Source organism: Mobula birostris, chromosome 21, assembly GCF_030028105.1.
Source record: "Mobula birostris isolate sMobBir1 chromosome 21, sMobBir1.hap1, whole genome shotgun sequence".
NCBI classification, from domain to species: Eukaryota; Metazoa; Chordata; class Chondrichthyes; order Myliobatiformes; family Myliobatidae; genus Mobula; species Mobula birostris.
The window spans coordinates 22,471,504-22,489,626 of NC_092390.1; the positions used below are offsets into that span (position 1 = coordinate 22,471,504).

Consider the following 18,123-nt stretch of genomic DNA (forward strand, 5'->3'; position numbering starts at 1 on the left):
TATGGAGAGCGCGACTTTGTTTAACGCGGGAAGCTGATGCACGGGTAGCTACCACATGCTCCTAACAGATTGAGACACTTAATGTACTCGGATCTCATAAGACGCTTACTGTATATACCCTGACCCCCACAAGACTTCTCTTCAATTTCTCTCAACCCCAAGCCCCTTGTCAATGTACCCCAATAGATATGGCCCTTGTGGCTAAAGGGATCAGCGGGTATGGGGGGAAGACTGGTACAGGGTTCTGAGTTGGATGATCAGCCATGATCACACTGAATGGCGGTGCAGGCTCGAAGGGCCGAATGGCCTACTCCTGCACCTATTTTCTACGTTTCTATGTTTCTAATACCCAGTCAGTCCCTCATGCAATGCTGCATAGATCCATCTTTAATGCAGTCGAACCCAACAGCTCCCTTTCCAGTGAAGCTTAACCCAATTTCAGGACTTCACCTTGTCCACCCCATTCCCGGCACTCCGCAGCGCAAACTCTCCCTGATCCAAACATCGCTGTGTGTTGCTGTCTCTCGGGTCGCGGGTAAGTTGAGCTTCGCGCGTCCCGGCAGCTGTCCCGTTTATCCAGATGATCGTGTGACAACAAGCCGCCTCTGCGCTGCGCCGCTCTCCCCGCTGGATCTCACCCAGCCGTGTCGCTGGCTCCATCCTTCCCTACTGACCATCCCACTCCGGAGCGCATCTCCTCCGGCTGTTTCTGCTCGTACTCCTGCCCTCCGAGCAACAGACCACTTCAGCTGTGTACTTATTCAAGCTCGCCGGCACGACCGTTAGACTTGACAGCTCTGCTAAAACTTTCTGCGAACTGCAACTCAAGTCTTCTGCAGAAGCCGGACAAGCGATCGTGGTGAGTTTGATTTTACCTCTCCGCAAGTTTGTGGTAAAGGTTATCAATAAATTGCTCAGCTGTCAATAGTGGGAAAGCACTCGGAATAAATCCCTGAAATGCTTCCCTCTAATAGGGATTGTGGAAACAGAATACTTGACCACTGTCTGATTTATGGTAAAAGACGCACGGTCTAACAGAATTGTCTTGGTAATGTCGTCTCTCTGAACACACACACACACACACACACACACACACACTACACAGTAGGCGGAAGTCAGTATGGTTTTCTTAACGGGAAATCTTGCCTGACCAATCTGTTGGAATTCTTTGAGAAAATAACAGGCAAGATAGGCAAACGAGAGTCAGTGGATGTTGTTTACCTGGATTTTCAGAAGGCCTTTGACAAGATTCGGCAGATGAGGCTGCTTAACAAGGTAAAAGCATTGGCTGACTGGCAGGAGGCAAAGCGTGAGAATAAAGGTGGCCTATTTTGGTTAGGCCAACTGGTGGCGTAGTGGCATCAGCGCTGGACTTCGGGGCGAGAGGTCCTGAGTTTGAATCCAGCCGGCTCCTGGTAAGAGCTGGTGATCTCTTTGGAAACTCACCCGGCAGAAGACAATGGCAAATCACTGCTGTAACTGGCCTCGTACGTGATTTCCCAGTATGTCAGTGCAGTGTGGAAGGAAATCGTCTGCTAACTGGAAATAATTCTGGATGCGACACACATTTTTATTCTGGTTGGCAGCCGGTGACTAGTGGTGTTGGGACCCCTTCTTTTCACATTATATGTCAGTGATTTGGATGACAGAATTGATGGTCTTGTGACCAAGTGTGCAGTTGATACAAAGATAGGTGGAGGGCAGGTAGTGTTGAGGAAGCAGGGAGTCTGCAGAAGGACTTAGACAGATTGGGAGACTGGGTAGAGAAGTGGCAGATGGAATATAGTGTCGGGAAGGGTATAGTCATGCACATTGGTAGAAGGAATAAAAATGTCGACAATTTTCTAATTGGGGAGAAAATTCAAAATTCAGAGGTGCAAGGGGACTGGTGAATTCTTGTACAGGATTCGCTACAGATTAACTGGTAGGTTAAATCACTAGTAAGGAATGCAAATGAACGTAGTGCTGAGGCTTTATAAGGCATTGGCCAGACAACACTTGTCATACTGTGAGCAGTTTTGTGCCTCATATCTGAGAAAGGATGTGTTGGTATTAGAGAGGGTCCAGAAGAGGTTCATGAGAATGATTCCAGGAATGAAAGGGCTAAACTACAAGGAGTGTTTGATGGCTCTGGGTCTTTGCTCGCTGGATTTTAGAAGACCTCATTGAGACCTATTGAATATTGAAAGGCCTAGATAGAATGGATGTCTAGAGGATGGTTTCTATAATGGATGAGTCTAGAAGCAAAAGTCACAGCCTAAGAATAGAGGATGTCCATTTAGAACAGAGATAAGGAGGAATTTCTTTCGCCAGAGGGTGGTGAATCTGTGGAATTCATTACCATGGACGGCTATGGAATTTTATTTAAAGCAGAGGCTGATAGGTTTTTGATTAGTCAGGGCATCAAAAGTTATAGGGAGAAGGTAGGAGAATGGGATTGAGAAGGATAGTAGTTCAGCCATGATGGAAAGGTGGAGCCAACTTCGTGGGCCAAATCACCACAGTCTGCTCCTATGACTTATGGGCTTGGGGTCTAATTACACATGCACACATAGAGAGAGATACACACACTCACACACACACACACACACACACACACACACACACACACACCTACAGGTACTCTGTCACTCTTCCTCTCTCACAAACACCCACACTGACACTCTCTCACAGACACCCACACTGACACTCTCTCCCACTCTCTCTCACACACACACACTGACACTCTCTCTCACAGACACACACACTGACACTCTCTCACTCTCTCTTTCTCTCTCTCTCACACACACACCAACACTCTCTCTCACACACACACACTGACACTCTCTCTCACAGACACCCACACTGACACTGTTTCCCACTCTCTCTCACACACACACACTGACACTCTCTCACAGACACCCACTCTGACACTCTCTCTCACAGACACCCACACTGACACTCTCTCCCACTCTCTCTTTCTCTCTCTCACACACACACCAACACTCCCTCACAGACACACACACTGACACTCTCTCTCACAGACACACACACTGACACTCTCTCACACTCTCTCTTTCTCTCTCACAGACACCCACACTGACACTCTCTCTCACAGACACACACACTGACACTCTCTTTCTCTCACACACATCGACACTCCCTCACAGACACATACACACTGCCATTCTCTCACACAAGAAAAGCACACTGACACTCACACACATACTGACACTCTCTCTCACGCAGACACAGAGACATACAGACTAACTCCCTCTTACACAGACACACGTGCGCTGATAAACTCTCTCTCTCGCATACACACTGACACTTCTCACACAGAGACACATGGATCTGGCAGAGATACTGTGAACAGATATAAACACACAATACCACCCACTCTGACACATATATTGTGAAGTATTTCTCTTTTTCCTCTTCTGGTGATATTTCAGGCACACTTGTGGTAGTTGGACAGATGTGATCACTGTACTGTTCTGCACATTCTTAAGTTCTTGTGATAAGTACTGGTGCATACTGGTAGTCATCCAGAACAACAACATGACAACTTTATTTATGTAGCACCTTTGATGTAGTCAAATAATCCCAGACACTAGAGCATTACAAAACCAAAAAATGACACTCATGGATATATTAAGGCAAGTGACAAAGGCTTCATCCAAGGAGCAAATTGTAGATCATCTTGGCAAAGTAAAAAGAAGTAGAGGAGTTTAGAGAGGTTCTTAGCAGTTAAGGAAAATGAGTACTGATGATCTAGTCAGTTAATTCAGAAAGAACCATACTGACTGAATTAGATGAGTTTATTTATCTAAGAGGGACACATGGATTTGGAGGGATTGGAAATAAGGGTGACAATTTTGAAACTGAAGCATTGCTTAACTGGGAACCTACCTAGATCAACAATCACAGAAGTAGTGGGGAATGGGAAAAGTGAATTGGGAAATGGGCACCATAGAAATGAATAAACTCAGATTTAGAAATAATTTAAAACAGCAGCTACCAGCTAGGTTGCATTCTGATGGTCAAGTCTAGGGGTACAAAGGTGAGGTGGGGATGGAGCCACGTGAAGGAGGTAGTGGAAAAGCCAGTGTTAGCGATGGTACCGGGATGAGATCCAAAACATCTTTCGCTCAAATGTAACAACAAGTAGAGGAACATTATCCTTGATAGTAGTAGCAACATCACATTAATCAACATCAGATCTATAGAAATGAGTTGAGTTGAATTTGGAAGTTGAGTGTGAGTGCTCTGAGCAGCTACCACCATATTGGTAGGAAGAGGCAGTGAGGTAATATGAGAAGTTTAGATAGGGTAATTGTTGTTCTTCTTCTTTTCCATGCCTTGCGGTGCATTGGGTGGCAACTTTGCTGTTTCTTTTGCATTTTTGTCTATATTTTATGAGGCTGAGATGTTAGCTCAAGGCTCAGATGGAAAATGTGTAGGAAGCCGACAGGATTCGAACCCAGGACCACTCGGTGCAGATGCCACTACACCACCAGCCAGCTTGGCTTGGGTGATTGCCAGAATGAACTTCCCATGATATGACTGTAAACGTTGGTTTATGATGAGAAGGAAGTTTAAAGAAGATTTGAGGGGTAATTTTTTCACATGAAGAGTAGTTGGTATCTGGAAGGAGGTGGAGGAGGCAGGAGCAGTGACAACATTATAGAGGCATCTGTACAGGTACTTCAATGAGCCTCAATGTACAATTCACAGAGGACTATGGAACTAATGTATGCAAGTGGGACTAATACAGATAGGTATGATGGTCGGTAGACCAAGGATTTGTCTTTATGCTGTACAACTCTGTGACTTCAAATTATTGCCAAAATTATCTGGGATGTTGCTGATAACTTAGGCGTGAACAAATTAGAATTGTGATAGACCAGAAACCCAACATAAAGGATTCAAATAAGGAGATCTTGGAAAATTGGGCATGGATTTCAATGAAGGAAAGACGACACAGGATGATTGATTGCAGGATGGAGAGTTTTCAAGTCAATGTTCTGATAATCATTGTTATAAATGACAGGAGTAAACAATATCTGGTTAAGTAGTGGCCAGAGGGGCAAGTTGTGAGTGTCAATAGTTTACTGGAATAGAGTCAGTGGAGTAGGAGATACACTAGGTCTCCTGGAGGAAATGAGATTGGAAGAAGAGCAATAAGAAAGAGTCCAGAAAGGGACGTTTGGCACTGGGGCTCCAAGAAGAAACAGACAGCTGACCAAGTCTTCTCAGTGATAATGAAATCCACGTGCCCCTCACAGTCCTTGTTGGAGGTAGGCATGAGCAAGGCAGCAGGAACTGGAGACAGAAATGATTGGGCACTGACACATTAAGGTTTTGGCACAGCCATGTCTACAATCCGACACTCAAACAGGACTGAACATACGCATTCATAATGTGATAGAGACATGCTTACAAAACTGTCAATGTACAAAGTAGATGAGTTTTGCACTACTGCTAAAGATACAGCCCCAAGAGAGATGCACTCAGTGCTGGTGCAAGAACACGTAATATTGGGACTGGCTACTTCACAGTATGACACTACCTATAACTAATACATCTATACTTTGTGCACACATCACATCATCAGCATTATCAGTACACATAGTCTGCAACTCTGATTACACTTGTTTGCAATTTGGTCCAGATTTCACGTTTGTGTCATTTCCACACTAATTTCACACTAATGTGACTATCATTTCATATGAACAAAAACCCACAGGACTAGAATGCACACTCACAGTACTGGCACAGGCAAGGTTATGGCATTACTACATACACACTTTTAGTTAAGACAGATAAACGTTTACAGTACTGGTAGGGACAAGAAGAGCATTATATATTCACACAGTTGTGTCATGTGATGGCTAATGCAACAGAAGCTATGGAAGTTATTACAGTAAGTGATGGGATATATTCAAGTCCAAGATTATGTCAAGGTTAGTGGCATACCAACATACTTAAGCACAGCTACAAACAGACATTTTGGGACAGATCTGCTATCCTGTTCCCTGATCTAATGAGTATGCTGATGTTTAAATGGCTTCTTCACAGCCTTGCATCCCTACATGAAGATACTGTGTTGAGAAAAGCTTGCTAATTCTCCCTCTAAGGTAACAGGTAACCGAAGGGATCTCTATTTAAGGTAGCAAGCAAAATGAATAGTAAACTCTCTCCGTTAGATCTGAACCTAAAACATGGTACGGGCATTAATTTGAGGCTAAGCAAATCTAGGAATAATTTGAGATTGTTTATTTTCTGGTACTAAAAGTGTAGCCCTGTAACATTATCTGCTGGTGCTTAAATTTTGTTATTTGTCTGAGCACTGTGATTTGTTTTTACTTTTGTCAGTTTAATGTAACAGTGGTTACTTCAGCAAACCATATTATTTTATGTAATATGAAGTCCCACTTGTAAATTTGAAGTTAATTTACATAATCTAAGTTTTGCTTTATTGTTTGCAGGGAAAATGTCATCCGTGGCACAGAATGTTCCACTGAAAATGGACACAAAGGACCTCCAGATCCAAACTTTAACAGTGGAACGGCTGATTCAGCCTTTGATTTTGCAGGTTGGGATTTGCAGTTTCAAAAATCAAATATCAGCACACACAGGCTGGTCTGTTGTCGAGATCTTTTATAAGCCAGAGAGGTTCAGCAAAAAAGTCCGTGAAAAGAAATAAAATTTCCAAAAACAATTCCAGCCTGGAATTGTGCTGGCCTGAAGTTGGAAAAATGTGCACTCCTACAAGCTGATCTTCAGTCAATTGGAAAATCACTTCCAGTTGAAGAGCCCTTGTTCCTGTTATGGAATTAATTCTGGCTCAAGAAGTCCATAAGGAAAAGTTCCTATTGTTTTCTAATTCTATGTTTACATTGGTGAAAAGCATCTTCTATACAGGGGTCCCCAACCTTTTTGGCACCGTGGACCGGTTTAATATTGACAATATTCTTGCGGACCGGCGGACAGTTGGGGGGGGGGCGCGGTGTTTATGTAGGGTTACCAACTTTCTCACTCCCAAATAAGGGACAAAAGTAGCAATCAAATACGGGACACTTGTGTTTACCCCGTGAAAGACTACCATGACCATGATGCCCTGCACGGGAACCTGTGTGCGCATGCGTGACGTGCGCACACATGACGTGTGCATGCGTGTACGTGCCAATTTTTTTTCCCACAAATCGGTTTGGGCTTAATCTTCCCGATTCTGTTAAGCGAAACTACACGGTACATACATTATTTCTACTTTATATAGGCTGTGTATTTATCATATCATTCCTGCTTTTACTATACGTTAGTGTAATTTTAGGTTTTATGCGTTATTTGGTATGATTTGGTAGGTTATTTCAAGTTCAACAGTGCGTGACAGGGAATGAGAAAAGGTGCAGCTGACTCATATCGTTTCATATCGCCAAATCATATCACTTCCTCGTGGCCCGGTAGCACATGCCTTGTGGCCCGGTGGTTGGGGACCACTGTTCTATTAGGCAGTTCCAACACCAGCAGGTTGAGTTCGGCTGACAGGAATGACAACCCAAGAAATCACCCCTTTTCTCTGATTTATGATTGCTTGGATTGTTGGACAGTGTAAGATTGTTGCATTTATAAGTAGAAGGGTAAATGTTGTCCCAGACAATGCAGAGAACAGGAATTTGCTGCTCTTCAAATAGGCATCTAGGTGTGTATTGTGGGTGACATAATGATCTCCCAGTGTCAATGATGGGGCTTAAAGATGAGGTATGTGTCTCTTATAGGGATTAGAATTGAATTTGTGTCCATGATAGAAGACTGGAGATGTGCCTGTGTCCATGAAAAAGGATTGGAGATGAGTTCACGTCCATAATGGGAGATCCAATTAGTGTGTACAATAGCAGGTTAGGAAGTACTGTATGTGACTTTGATGACATGGTTGGAGATGAAACTTGAGCTCCTGATGTTGGGTTGGAGGTATAACACATGACTGTGATGGAAGTGTTGAGATGCCATTTCTGTGTTTGATAGAGAAGAGATTGGGGTTTGGAGATGAAGATTGTTTCTCTAATGTGGTAACAGAGGTGATGCAGTTTGTGTCCATTGTGGCGCTTGGAGATAATGATTGCGTCTCAAATGTGGAACGAGGTTAAGTTTGTATTTTCCTTGGAGGGGATACCATGGAGTTTAGAGGTGCAGTCTGAAGATTTTGGGGGAGAAGGGTGGTGTATGTGTGAAGCTGGGCGTATGTTTATGCTGGTGGGCTGGAGGAGCAGCCAGTGTCTGTGACAGAGCGTTGCAGCTGAAGTTTCTAGGGATGATACGGAATGCTGAAGATGTAGGAATGAAGGTCTTTGATAGGGAAATGGAGAGCAGTCTGGTCTGTGACAGAGGAATCAGCTGTATTGTTGGATTGTAAGATGGAGGTGCAGTCAGTTTCTTTGTTCTTACAGCTAGATTTGAGTTATTCTGTGCTTTTGATTTATCTATTGGTGGAGGTTTAAGCAAATATTTCCTTTGCAGGAGTCAAATCGAATTAATTATTTCTATGAGGATTGCATGGAATTAATTTACAAAATCTTCCCTTAGTTCTGTAGGCCAAGAGCACTCATCATTCTAACAGCAACATGGGATGTGTCCCACTCATCTTGTGCAGTCAAGAGGGGCAAATAAAATTGAGAGTTTCCACTCCCTTGTCTTATTAGCAAGCATATAGCTAATTCTCGTATAACCTGCAAACATAAGACATAGAAGCAGAATTAGGCCACTCAGCTCATGAAGTCTGCTCCACTTCTGCTTGTTTGATGATTGTGGCTAATTTATTTTTCCTTTTCAACCCATTCTCTTGCCTTCTCCCTGTAACCTCAGATATCCTTACTAATCAAGAATTTATCAACCTCTGCTTTAAATATACCCACTGACTTGGCCTCCACAGCCATCTGTGCAATGAAGTCCTCATTATAGGGGGAATATCTATATTGTGTCCCTTACATTTAAATCCATATCATTAATATATGGTTAGCAAAGAGCCATGTGAACTCCAGTGGTAACAATTTTCCAGTCATAAGCACACAAGTCAACATCTAACCCTCTGCATCTCGTCACTAAGCTACTTTTGGATTGAGTTTCCACCCTCCCTGTCGTGGGGTCAGAGTTGAATAAATTTCTGCTGCTCAGTTACAGTTCACACTGGAACGCTGTCCATTGACAGACCTAATAGGAGGCAAATGAGGCTGTGAATCTGTCCCTTCAAATATTCTTCACAGCTGGGAGAGACAGCAGGAGAATGGATGGAACCAGACTCAAGTTTTCAAATCAAAATCAAATACTGATTAAGAATAAAGTGAAATTGGAGTCAGGGAAGCCACCAAGGTGAATAGTTGAAAATCTCAAGCTGAGGTCCTTAATTTTTCAATCTTCCCTGATATGCATACAAGGTATCTTAAAAGTGGTTTTGATTTTATCAGTGATATTGCTGACAGTGACATGTTGACTTTAAATTGATTGTACAATCATCCTGGCCATGGTCTCCATTTTATTTCAGTTTATGAAATGAATATGCGATGAGCCAGAGGTATCATGGGTATGTGTACTTTAAAATAATTGTTTCTGAGAGGCAGACAGCAATTTCCAAAATTTTCTATTTAGCCTGAAGTTTTCACTGGCTCTCTTGGGAGACTGTACTGTTCCATAAATGATTAGATGTTAAACAGTATGTACAGATGACTGTGATTGTGCCGTTGATTGTCACTTTCAATTCTGGAATGTGGATTCCGGTTTTTAAAGTATTTATCATTCATCAAATTTATAAATTGGCACATGTGAGATTTGAAGCCAGAATGTTACCACAGAGTGAAGAGCTTGAGGTGTTGTGTTGTTTAATTTCTGAATATGAATGCACCCAAAATACCATGAGAGACTTGTGGTTTTGCCCAGGAATCCATGACTCTGCCTCTGAGCTTGCTGTGACTTAGATGCTCTAATGCACTGAGGTGTTAAGGGTATGTCGGTGACGAGGCTGGATCTTGCTTGCTTATGTCTTGTATACTCTAAGTGACTCGCTGATGGAACAGTCACTAATGCAGAAGCAGGACTCTGCAGAAGACAGAACAGGGCTGCTAGAGCTGGGAACCACGGCTTGAAAATAGAGGATTGGCTACCTAAGATGGAGATCAGACTTTTATTTGTCTCAGAAGGTAGCATATATTTTGAATTCTCTGCCTCAAAGGCAGTGCATGCACAGGCATAGAGCATCTGTAAGGCAGAGATAAATGCGTTTTTTGGAAAACAAGCTAGTGAAAGGTTAGTGAAAGTGGTAGGAGAACATTCGAAATATAAATTCCATTGGATCAGTCATGACCTTACTGAATGGTGGAATGGGCTCAAGGGTGTTTTTTGCTCTAATTTTTACACTTAGTGGCTACTTCACAAGTATACCTAATAAAATGGCCACAGGAGTGGAATCAGTTATGGTCATCTGTTGCTGTAGCCCACCCACTTCAACGTTTGGCATGTTGGGCATTCAGAGATGCTCTTCTGCCTTGTAACATGTGATTATTTGAGTTACTGTCACCTCTTGTCAGCCTGAACCAGACTGCCCATTCCCCTCTGACCTCTGTCATTAAAAATGGCATTTCCGTCCACAGAACTGCTACTCACTGGGTGGTTTTTGGTTTTTTTGCGCCGTTCTCTGTAAACTCTAGAGACCACAGTGCCTGAAGATTCTAGGAGATCAGCAATTTCTGAAATACTCAAACCATTCCGTTTGGCACCAGCAATCATTCTAAGGTTGAGCACATTTCTTCCCCATTCTGATGTTTGGTCTGTACAACAACTAAACCTCTTGACGGTGTCCCCTCCCAAGTGGCTCACCTTCCTGACTTGGGAATATTTCAACAGCCCTTCATCGTCACTGGGTCTTCATCCCATAACTCTCTACCCAAATTTTCGTTCCTGATGGGGCTCTGATTGCTTCACGTGGTATGATTTGGTCAGTTAAGAGTTTACAGGGTAAGCTCTGGAATATATTTGTCTGGAACTAAACACAGGGAATGGTGAACTGTGGGGAAACTCATACCATCTACCATAGAAACCCAGGAACCCTGTTCAGACAGCAGGGGAGACAACATCCTACTTCCTGCTTTCCAACCCTCACCACAGTATCCACAGTGTCATCCACATGGACCTTGTTCATGGAATGAAGAGGCCGTTGAAATTCCTGACCATTATTCCTGTAGGAAGAAATAGAAGCAAATTAGTCATTTTGATGAAACTAACTGGAGGTAAAAAAGGAAATCTAAAAATCCCTGCCTAGTTTGTTTTGAAATCTCTTGGCGATGATATTTGGCAGGGTGCTTGTAGGGAGCATGTACCTGAAAAATGCTGACAGATTGCAGACTTGTTGAAACAGCATACAGCGATTGAGATTTCACTGAAAAGCATAATTCAGCATTCAACTGGCTCGCTATCTAGTCCCGAAAGCCAGCTGTGTCAGCACCCCCAGGTTACCCAATGGCAGAATGATGAGTTGATTTTGCAGGAGGTATTGAAGCCAGATCAATGATTGGCAGTGTCAGAGATCATTTGCACCCACTGTGCTATAGCTTTGGGCTCCCTATATAAGGAAGAGTATACATGCACACTGGAAAGAATGCAGGGAAGATGACTGAATGAACTTTAAGGAAGTGAGAGTTGTCTATGAGGAACGTTTGAGTAGATTGGACCTAGTTATTAAAAGGAGAACTTTACAGAACTTTTCATCTCCATACTCTCAGAGCTACATAGCCCAGCGATACCTCAAACTTAAACATTTCATCTGTGTTTTCAAATCCATCATTCACCTTGTCCCCTCTCTCCTCCTGTCTCAGTGACATCCTGACCACAGTCCATGCTCTCTGTTGCTTGAAACTCTGATAACCTGATATCGTTCTCACTTGCTCCAGCCGCCAGAGTTAGGGTCACAGACTCATAGAGCACTACAGTACAGAAACAGGCCATTTGCCTATCTAGTCTGTGCTAAACTATTATTCTGCCTCATCCCATTGACCTGCACCTGAACCATAACCCCTCCCGTTCATGTACTGTAGTTATCCAAACTTCTCTTAAACGTTGAAATCGAACCCATCACTTGCGCTGGCAGCTCATTCCACATTTGCACCACCTTCTGAGTGAAGAAGCAAACAAAAATATTTCACCTTTCATTCTTAACCCATGACCTCTAGTTCTAGTCTCACCTTATCTATACCCTTCAGAATTTGGTATGTCTCCATCACATCTCCCCTCATTCTCAAACTCATGAATTCCCCCTGAGATCACTTTATCTCCATCGCTATCATTTCCTTCAGGTTTTACCTTAGGGTCTAGTTCTTTGATTAAGTTTTTGTCTCCTGATCTAGCAGCTCTTTATCTGGCCTTGTGTCAACGCTTGTCTGCCAATTACAGTAACATCTCATTCATCTTCTGTCCCATTGTTTGGAAATCTTGATGTTACAGCATCTGCTTCACTGGGAACCTGTCTACACATTCCCCTTCAACTCACCAGGGCCCCACTCTCACTTGCCCTTGCCTCATTCTCACGCACCACTTTCAACACACTGGGGCCCCACTCTCACTTGCCCTTGCCTCATTCTCACGCACCACTTTCAACACACTGGGGCCCCATTCTCACATGCACTTCTCACAGTTCTTCTGGTTCACAGGAATATGTATTATACTACAGTGCAACATTTAAAACTAGGTGAATTAAATGTGTCTTGGTGCATTAGATTATGAAGAGACGTAGTCCTCTTTTATTGTCATTTAGTAATGCATGCATTAGGAAATGATACATTAGTTCCTCGGGTGTGATATCACAAAAACACAGGACAGACCAAGACTGAAAAAACTGACAAAACCACATAATTATAACATGTAGTTACCACAGTGCAACAATAACTTGACGAAGAAATTCATGAGCACAGTAAGGTTCAAAGTTTCTCAAATGTCCCACATCTCACGCAGACGGGAGAAGGAAGAAAAACTCTCCCTGCCACGCTGACCACAATCCGACTCTGAGTCATCCGAAAACTTTGAGCTCTGATCAGCTCTCTGACACCAAGTACTGAGTGCCATCTCTGCCCGACCGATTCGACCTCCTTCTCGGTTGCCAAAAGCAGGCAAAGCTGGGGATTTTGAGGCCTACCCTCCAAAAGATTCCCGACCACACAGTAACGACAGCAGCGAACGGGCGTTTCAGAAATTTCTCTAGATGTTCCTCTGTGCTTTCACGTCCATTCTCCATCAAATCAGAATTGTCCACGGCCCCTATTTAACAGATACGATATCATTTTTCACCGGAGGGCTGCGCACACGCAGGTGCGCCGCCATCTTCTCCCGCCATTACTAGTGGTAACATATCTAGTAACCTGAAAAATTTACATGTCCAACACATCCCAGAGGGTGTCAGATGATCTAAATTTCACTGTATGTTGGTATGTTATCTTGCAGATATTATACTACATTAAAGATGCGATCTGCTGTTTATCATCTAGGTCACAACTTTAGTAAATTGTGTCAGAGATCCCTCAAAGAACAAAAAAGGGCGATCAAAGAGAGCTAGTGTTCTTCTAGCATCGGTGGAAGAAGCCACAAACAACCTGATTGAAAAGGGGAATCAAATTGTTGAGGACAGCACTTTTCTGAAGGAGGAACTTACTAAAGCAGTGCAGGATGTGCGTAGAGAAAGTGAGTATAATACATGTAGCATTTACAGTATATAGATATACCTTGCACCTTGGAATAAAGCATTTTAATGACAACCTTCTGAAGAATAATGTGTGGATTGTGAGTGGATTAACAACTATGTGGCTTCTATGATGTGATTTAGTTAACCTTAGTGACCATAATATTTTCAGAGGAACTCAGCAGGTAGGGCAGTATCCGTGGAAATGAACAGTCAACGTTTCGGGCTTGGCCCGAAATGTTGACTGTTCATTTCCACGGATGCTGCCCTGCCTGCTGAGTTCCTCCAGTATGTTGTGCGTGTTGCTTTGACCCCAGCATCTGCAGAGTATTTTGTGTATAATATTGTCAGGCTGCTTGTAAGATCAAGCAGTAAGATTACAAGATTAACATACATGAAATGCTGGAGGGCCAGGCAGCATCTATTGAGAGGATTAAATAGTCAACATTTCAGGCTGAAAACCTTCATCAGGAGTTTATTAGGTTATAAGAGTAAGATTACAAGATATCAGATTCCAAAATTAAATCACAATGAGTGAAGCAACTGAAATGATGATATAAAGATGCTGGAGAAATTGAAAAATGCTGGGAAACATAACCTGTAACAAAATGTTTTAATTGACTATTATTGTATATGTAATGCCCTGGTTAAGTCCTCTACTGCTCTGCTGTAGGTATTTCATTTCAGCAGATTTCTGCAAAAGAAGTGTGACCTACTGGTAGAATGTTTTGGTTTCGGCTAAATATAAGGAGCCCTGCTGTTCAATTTAGGAATGTAGTGTCAGCCAATCAGGATGGTAGGATCTGGAGAAGGTTCTAGTGAGGGTGAGGCGGAGAGAGATTTGGGATGGACAGTAGTCTGGTCTGGGGTCTTTTTGGCGGGAGCTATGGAGCGGGACAGAAGGGAGATGTCGCAGAATGCCATGGGAAGAAGATCCCCCGTTGCAAGAGGTGCTTTGTGCAGATGAATGGCTCCAAGGTGGAGGGCCAGTACTCTTGAGAGAGAGCCAGTTTGTTCGAGATGGACTTTGAGGGAAGTTTGGACCGTGGGTTCAGTGCCGTTAGTAACTGTTATATGAACCTCCCTGCCAGTGGTGATGATAGAGGCAGATACATTGATACATTAGGGACATTAAAAAAAAACTCTACAAGAGGCACATGGACAATAGAAAAACATTGAGGGCTATGTAGGAAGGAAGGGTTAGACTGATCAGAATTATTAATCAGAATCAGGATGAACATCATTGGCATATATCTTGTGAAATTTGTTATTTTGTGGCAGCAGTACATTGCGATGTATAATAATAGAAACTATGAATTACAATAGGAAGTATATATTAAAAAGGAAAATTAAATGAAATAAGTCGTGCAAAAAGTAAGGGGAAAATACTGAGGAAATGTTCATGGGTTCATTATCCATTCAGAAATCTGATAGTTGAGGGGAAGATGCTGTTCCTGAAATGTTTAGTGTGTGTCTTCAGGCTCCTGTACCTCCTCCTTGATGGTAATAGACAATAGACAATAGACAGTAGGTGCAGAAGTAGACCATTCAGCCCTTCGAGCCTGCACCGCCATTCTGAGATCATGGCTGATCATCTACTATCAATACCCAGTTCCTGCCTTGTCCCCATAACCCTTGATTCCCCTATCCATAAGATACCTATCTAGCTCCTTCTTGAAAGCATCCAGAGAATTGGCCTCCACTGCCTTCTGAGGCAGTGCATTCCACACCTCCACAACTCTCTGGGAGAAGAAGTTCCTCCTCAACTCTGTCCTAAATGACCTACCCCTTATTCTTAAACCATGCCCTCTGGTACTGGACTCTCCCAGCATCTGGAACATATTTCCTGCCTCTATCTTGTCCAATCCCTTAATAATCTTATATGTCTCAATCAGATCCCCCCTCAGTCTCCTTAATTCCAGCGTGTACAAGCCCAGTCTCTCTAACCTCTCTGCGTAAGACAGTCCAGACATCCCAGGAATTAACCTAGTGAACCTACGTTGCACCTCCTCCACAGCCAGGATGTCCTTCCTTAACTCTGGAGACCAAAACTGCACACAATACTCCAGGTGTGGTCTCACCAGGGCCCTGTACAAATGCAAAAGGATTTCCTTGCTCTTGTACTCAATTCCCTTTGTAATAAAGGCCAACATTCCATTAGCCTTCTTCACTGCCTGCTGCACTTGCTCATTCATCTTCAGAGACTGATGAACAAGTACTCCTAGATCTCTTTGTATTTCACCATTACCTAACTCCACATCGTTCAGATAATAATCTGCCTTCCTGTTCTTGCTCCCAAAGTGAATAACCTCACACTTATTCACATTAAACGCCATCTCCCAAGTTTCTGCCCACTCACCCAGCCTATCCAAGTCACCTTGAATTCTCCTAACATCCTCATCACATGTCACACTGCCACCCAGCTTAGTATCATCAGCAAACTTGCTGATGTTATTCACAATGCCTTCCTCTAAATCATTGACATAAATCTTAAACAGCTGTTGTCCCAATACCGAGCCCTGTGGCACCCCACTAGTCACCACCTGCCATTCTGAGTAACACCCATTCACTGCTACCCTTTGCTTTCTATCTGCCTACCAGTTTTCTACCCATGTCAATATCCTCCCCACAATGCCATGAGCTCTGATTTGGTCCACCAATCTCCTATGTGGTACCTTATCAAATGCCTTCTGAAAGTCAAGGTACACCACATCCACTGGATCTCCTGCGTCTATCTTCCTGGTTACATCCTCGAACAGCTCCAATAGATCAGTCAAGCATGATTTGCCCTTGGTAAATCCATTCTGGCTTGGCCCAATCCTATCACTGCTATCAAGATATGCTGCTATTTCATCTTTAATAATGGACTCTAGCATCTTCCCCACTACTGATGTTAGGCTAACATGGCGATAGTTCTCTGTTTTCTCCCTCCCTCTTTTCTTAAAAAGTGGGATAACATTAGCCATTCGCCAATCCTTAGGAACTGATCCTGAATCTAAGGAACATTGGAAAATGATCACTAATGCATCCGCAATTTCCAGAGCCACCTCCTTTAGTACCCTAGGATGCAGACCATCTGGACCTGGGGATTTGTTAGCCTTCAGTCCCATCAGTCTACTCATCATCGTTTCCTTCCTAATGTCAATCTGTTTCAGTTCCTCTGTTACCCTATGTCCTTGGCCCATCCATACATCTGGGAGATTGCTTGTGTCTTCCCTAGTGAAGACAGATCCAAAGTACTTACTAAATTCGTCTGCCATTTCTCTGTTTCCCATAACAATTTCTCCCAATTCATTCTTCAAGGGCCCAACATTGTTCTTAACTATCTTCCTTCTCTTCACATACCTAAAAAAACTTTTGCTATCCTCCTTTATATTCCTAACTAGCTTGCGTTCATACCTCATTTCTTCTCCCCGTATTGCCTTTTTAGTTAAGTTCTGTTGCTCCTTAAAAATTTCCCAATCATCCATCTTCCCACTCACCTTAGCTCTGTTATACTTCTTTTTTAATGCTATGCTATCTCTGACTTCCTTTGTCAACCACTGTGGCCACTTCCCCCCTTTGAATCCTTCCTTCTCCGGAGGATGAACTGATTTTGCACCTTGTGCATTATTCCCAAGAATACCTGCCATTGCTGTTCCACCGTCTTTTCTGCTAGGATATCCGACCAGTCAACTTTGGCCAGCTCCTCCCTCATGGCTCCATAGTCTCCTTTGTTCAACAGCAATACTGACACTTCAATCATGAGAAGACAGTCCTTAATGATGGATGCTGCCATTTTGAGGCTCTGCCTTTTGAAGATGTCCTTGAAGCTGAGGAGGCTTGTGCCCATGGTGGAGCTGACTGAGTTTACAACCTGCTGCAGCTTTTCCCAGTCCTGAGCAGTGGCTCCTCCATACCAGACAATGATGCAACCAGCTAGAATGCTCTCCATGGTACATCAGTCAAAATTTGTAAGTCTTTTTGTGACAAACCAATTCTCCTCAAACTCTTAACTCTTAATGAAATGCAGTCTAGCTGCTGTTATGCTTCCTTTGTAATTGCATCAGTATGTTGGGCCCAGGATAGATCCTCAGAGATGTTGACACCCAGGAACTTGAAACTGCTCATCCTTTCCATTCCTGAACCCTTGACAAGGTCTGGTGTGTGTTCTCTTGACGTCACCCTCCCGAAGTCAACCATAAGTTCCTTGTTCTTAGTGACGTTGAGTACAAGGTTGTTGCTACAACACCAGATGATCTATCTCGCTCCTGTACACCTCCTCATCACCATCTGAAATTCTGTCAACAATAGTTGTGTCATCAGCAGATTTATAGATGGCATTTGAAGTGTGCCTAGTCACACAGTTGTGGGTGTATAGTCAGTAGTGCAGTGGACTCAGCACACAATCTTGAGTGCGTGAACCAGCATCGATTGTCAGTGAGGAG

The 18,123-nt window shown here is 43.2% G+C and overlaps 1 protein-coding gene across 4 annotated transcripts in view; it reads left to right on the forward strand.

The window, feature by feature from the left end:
- The first annotated feature begins 502 nt into the window (after positions 1-502).
- LOC140185675 (catenin alpha-3-like) overlaps positions 503-18,123 on the forward strand; it is a 1,719,142-nt gene continuing 1,701,521 nt past the window's right edge. For all 4 annotated transcript variants that reach the window (XM_072239175.1, XM_072239176.1, XM_072239177.1 and 1 more), the window contains exons 1-3: positions 503-859; positions 6,471-6,577; positions 13,506-13,698. In XM_072239175.1, coding sequence (XP_072095276.1) covers positions 6,476-6,577; positions 13,506-13,698 — 295 coding nt within the window. In that variant the 5' untranslated portion in view covers positions 503-859; positions 6,471-6,475. The remainder of the gene's footprint in view (positions 860-6,470; positions 6,578-13,505; positions 13,699-18,123) is intronic.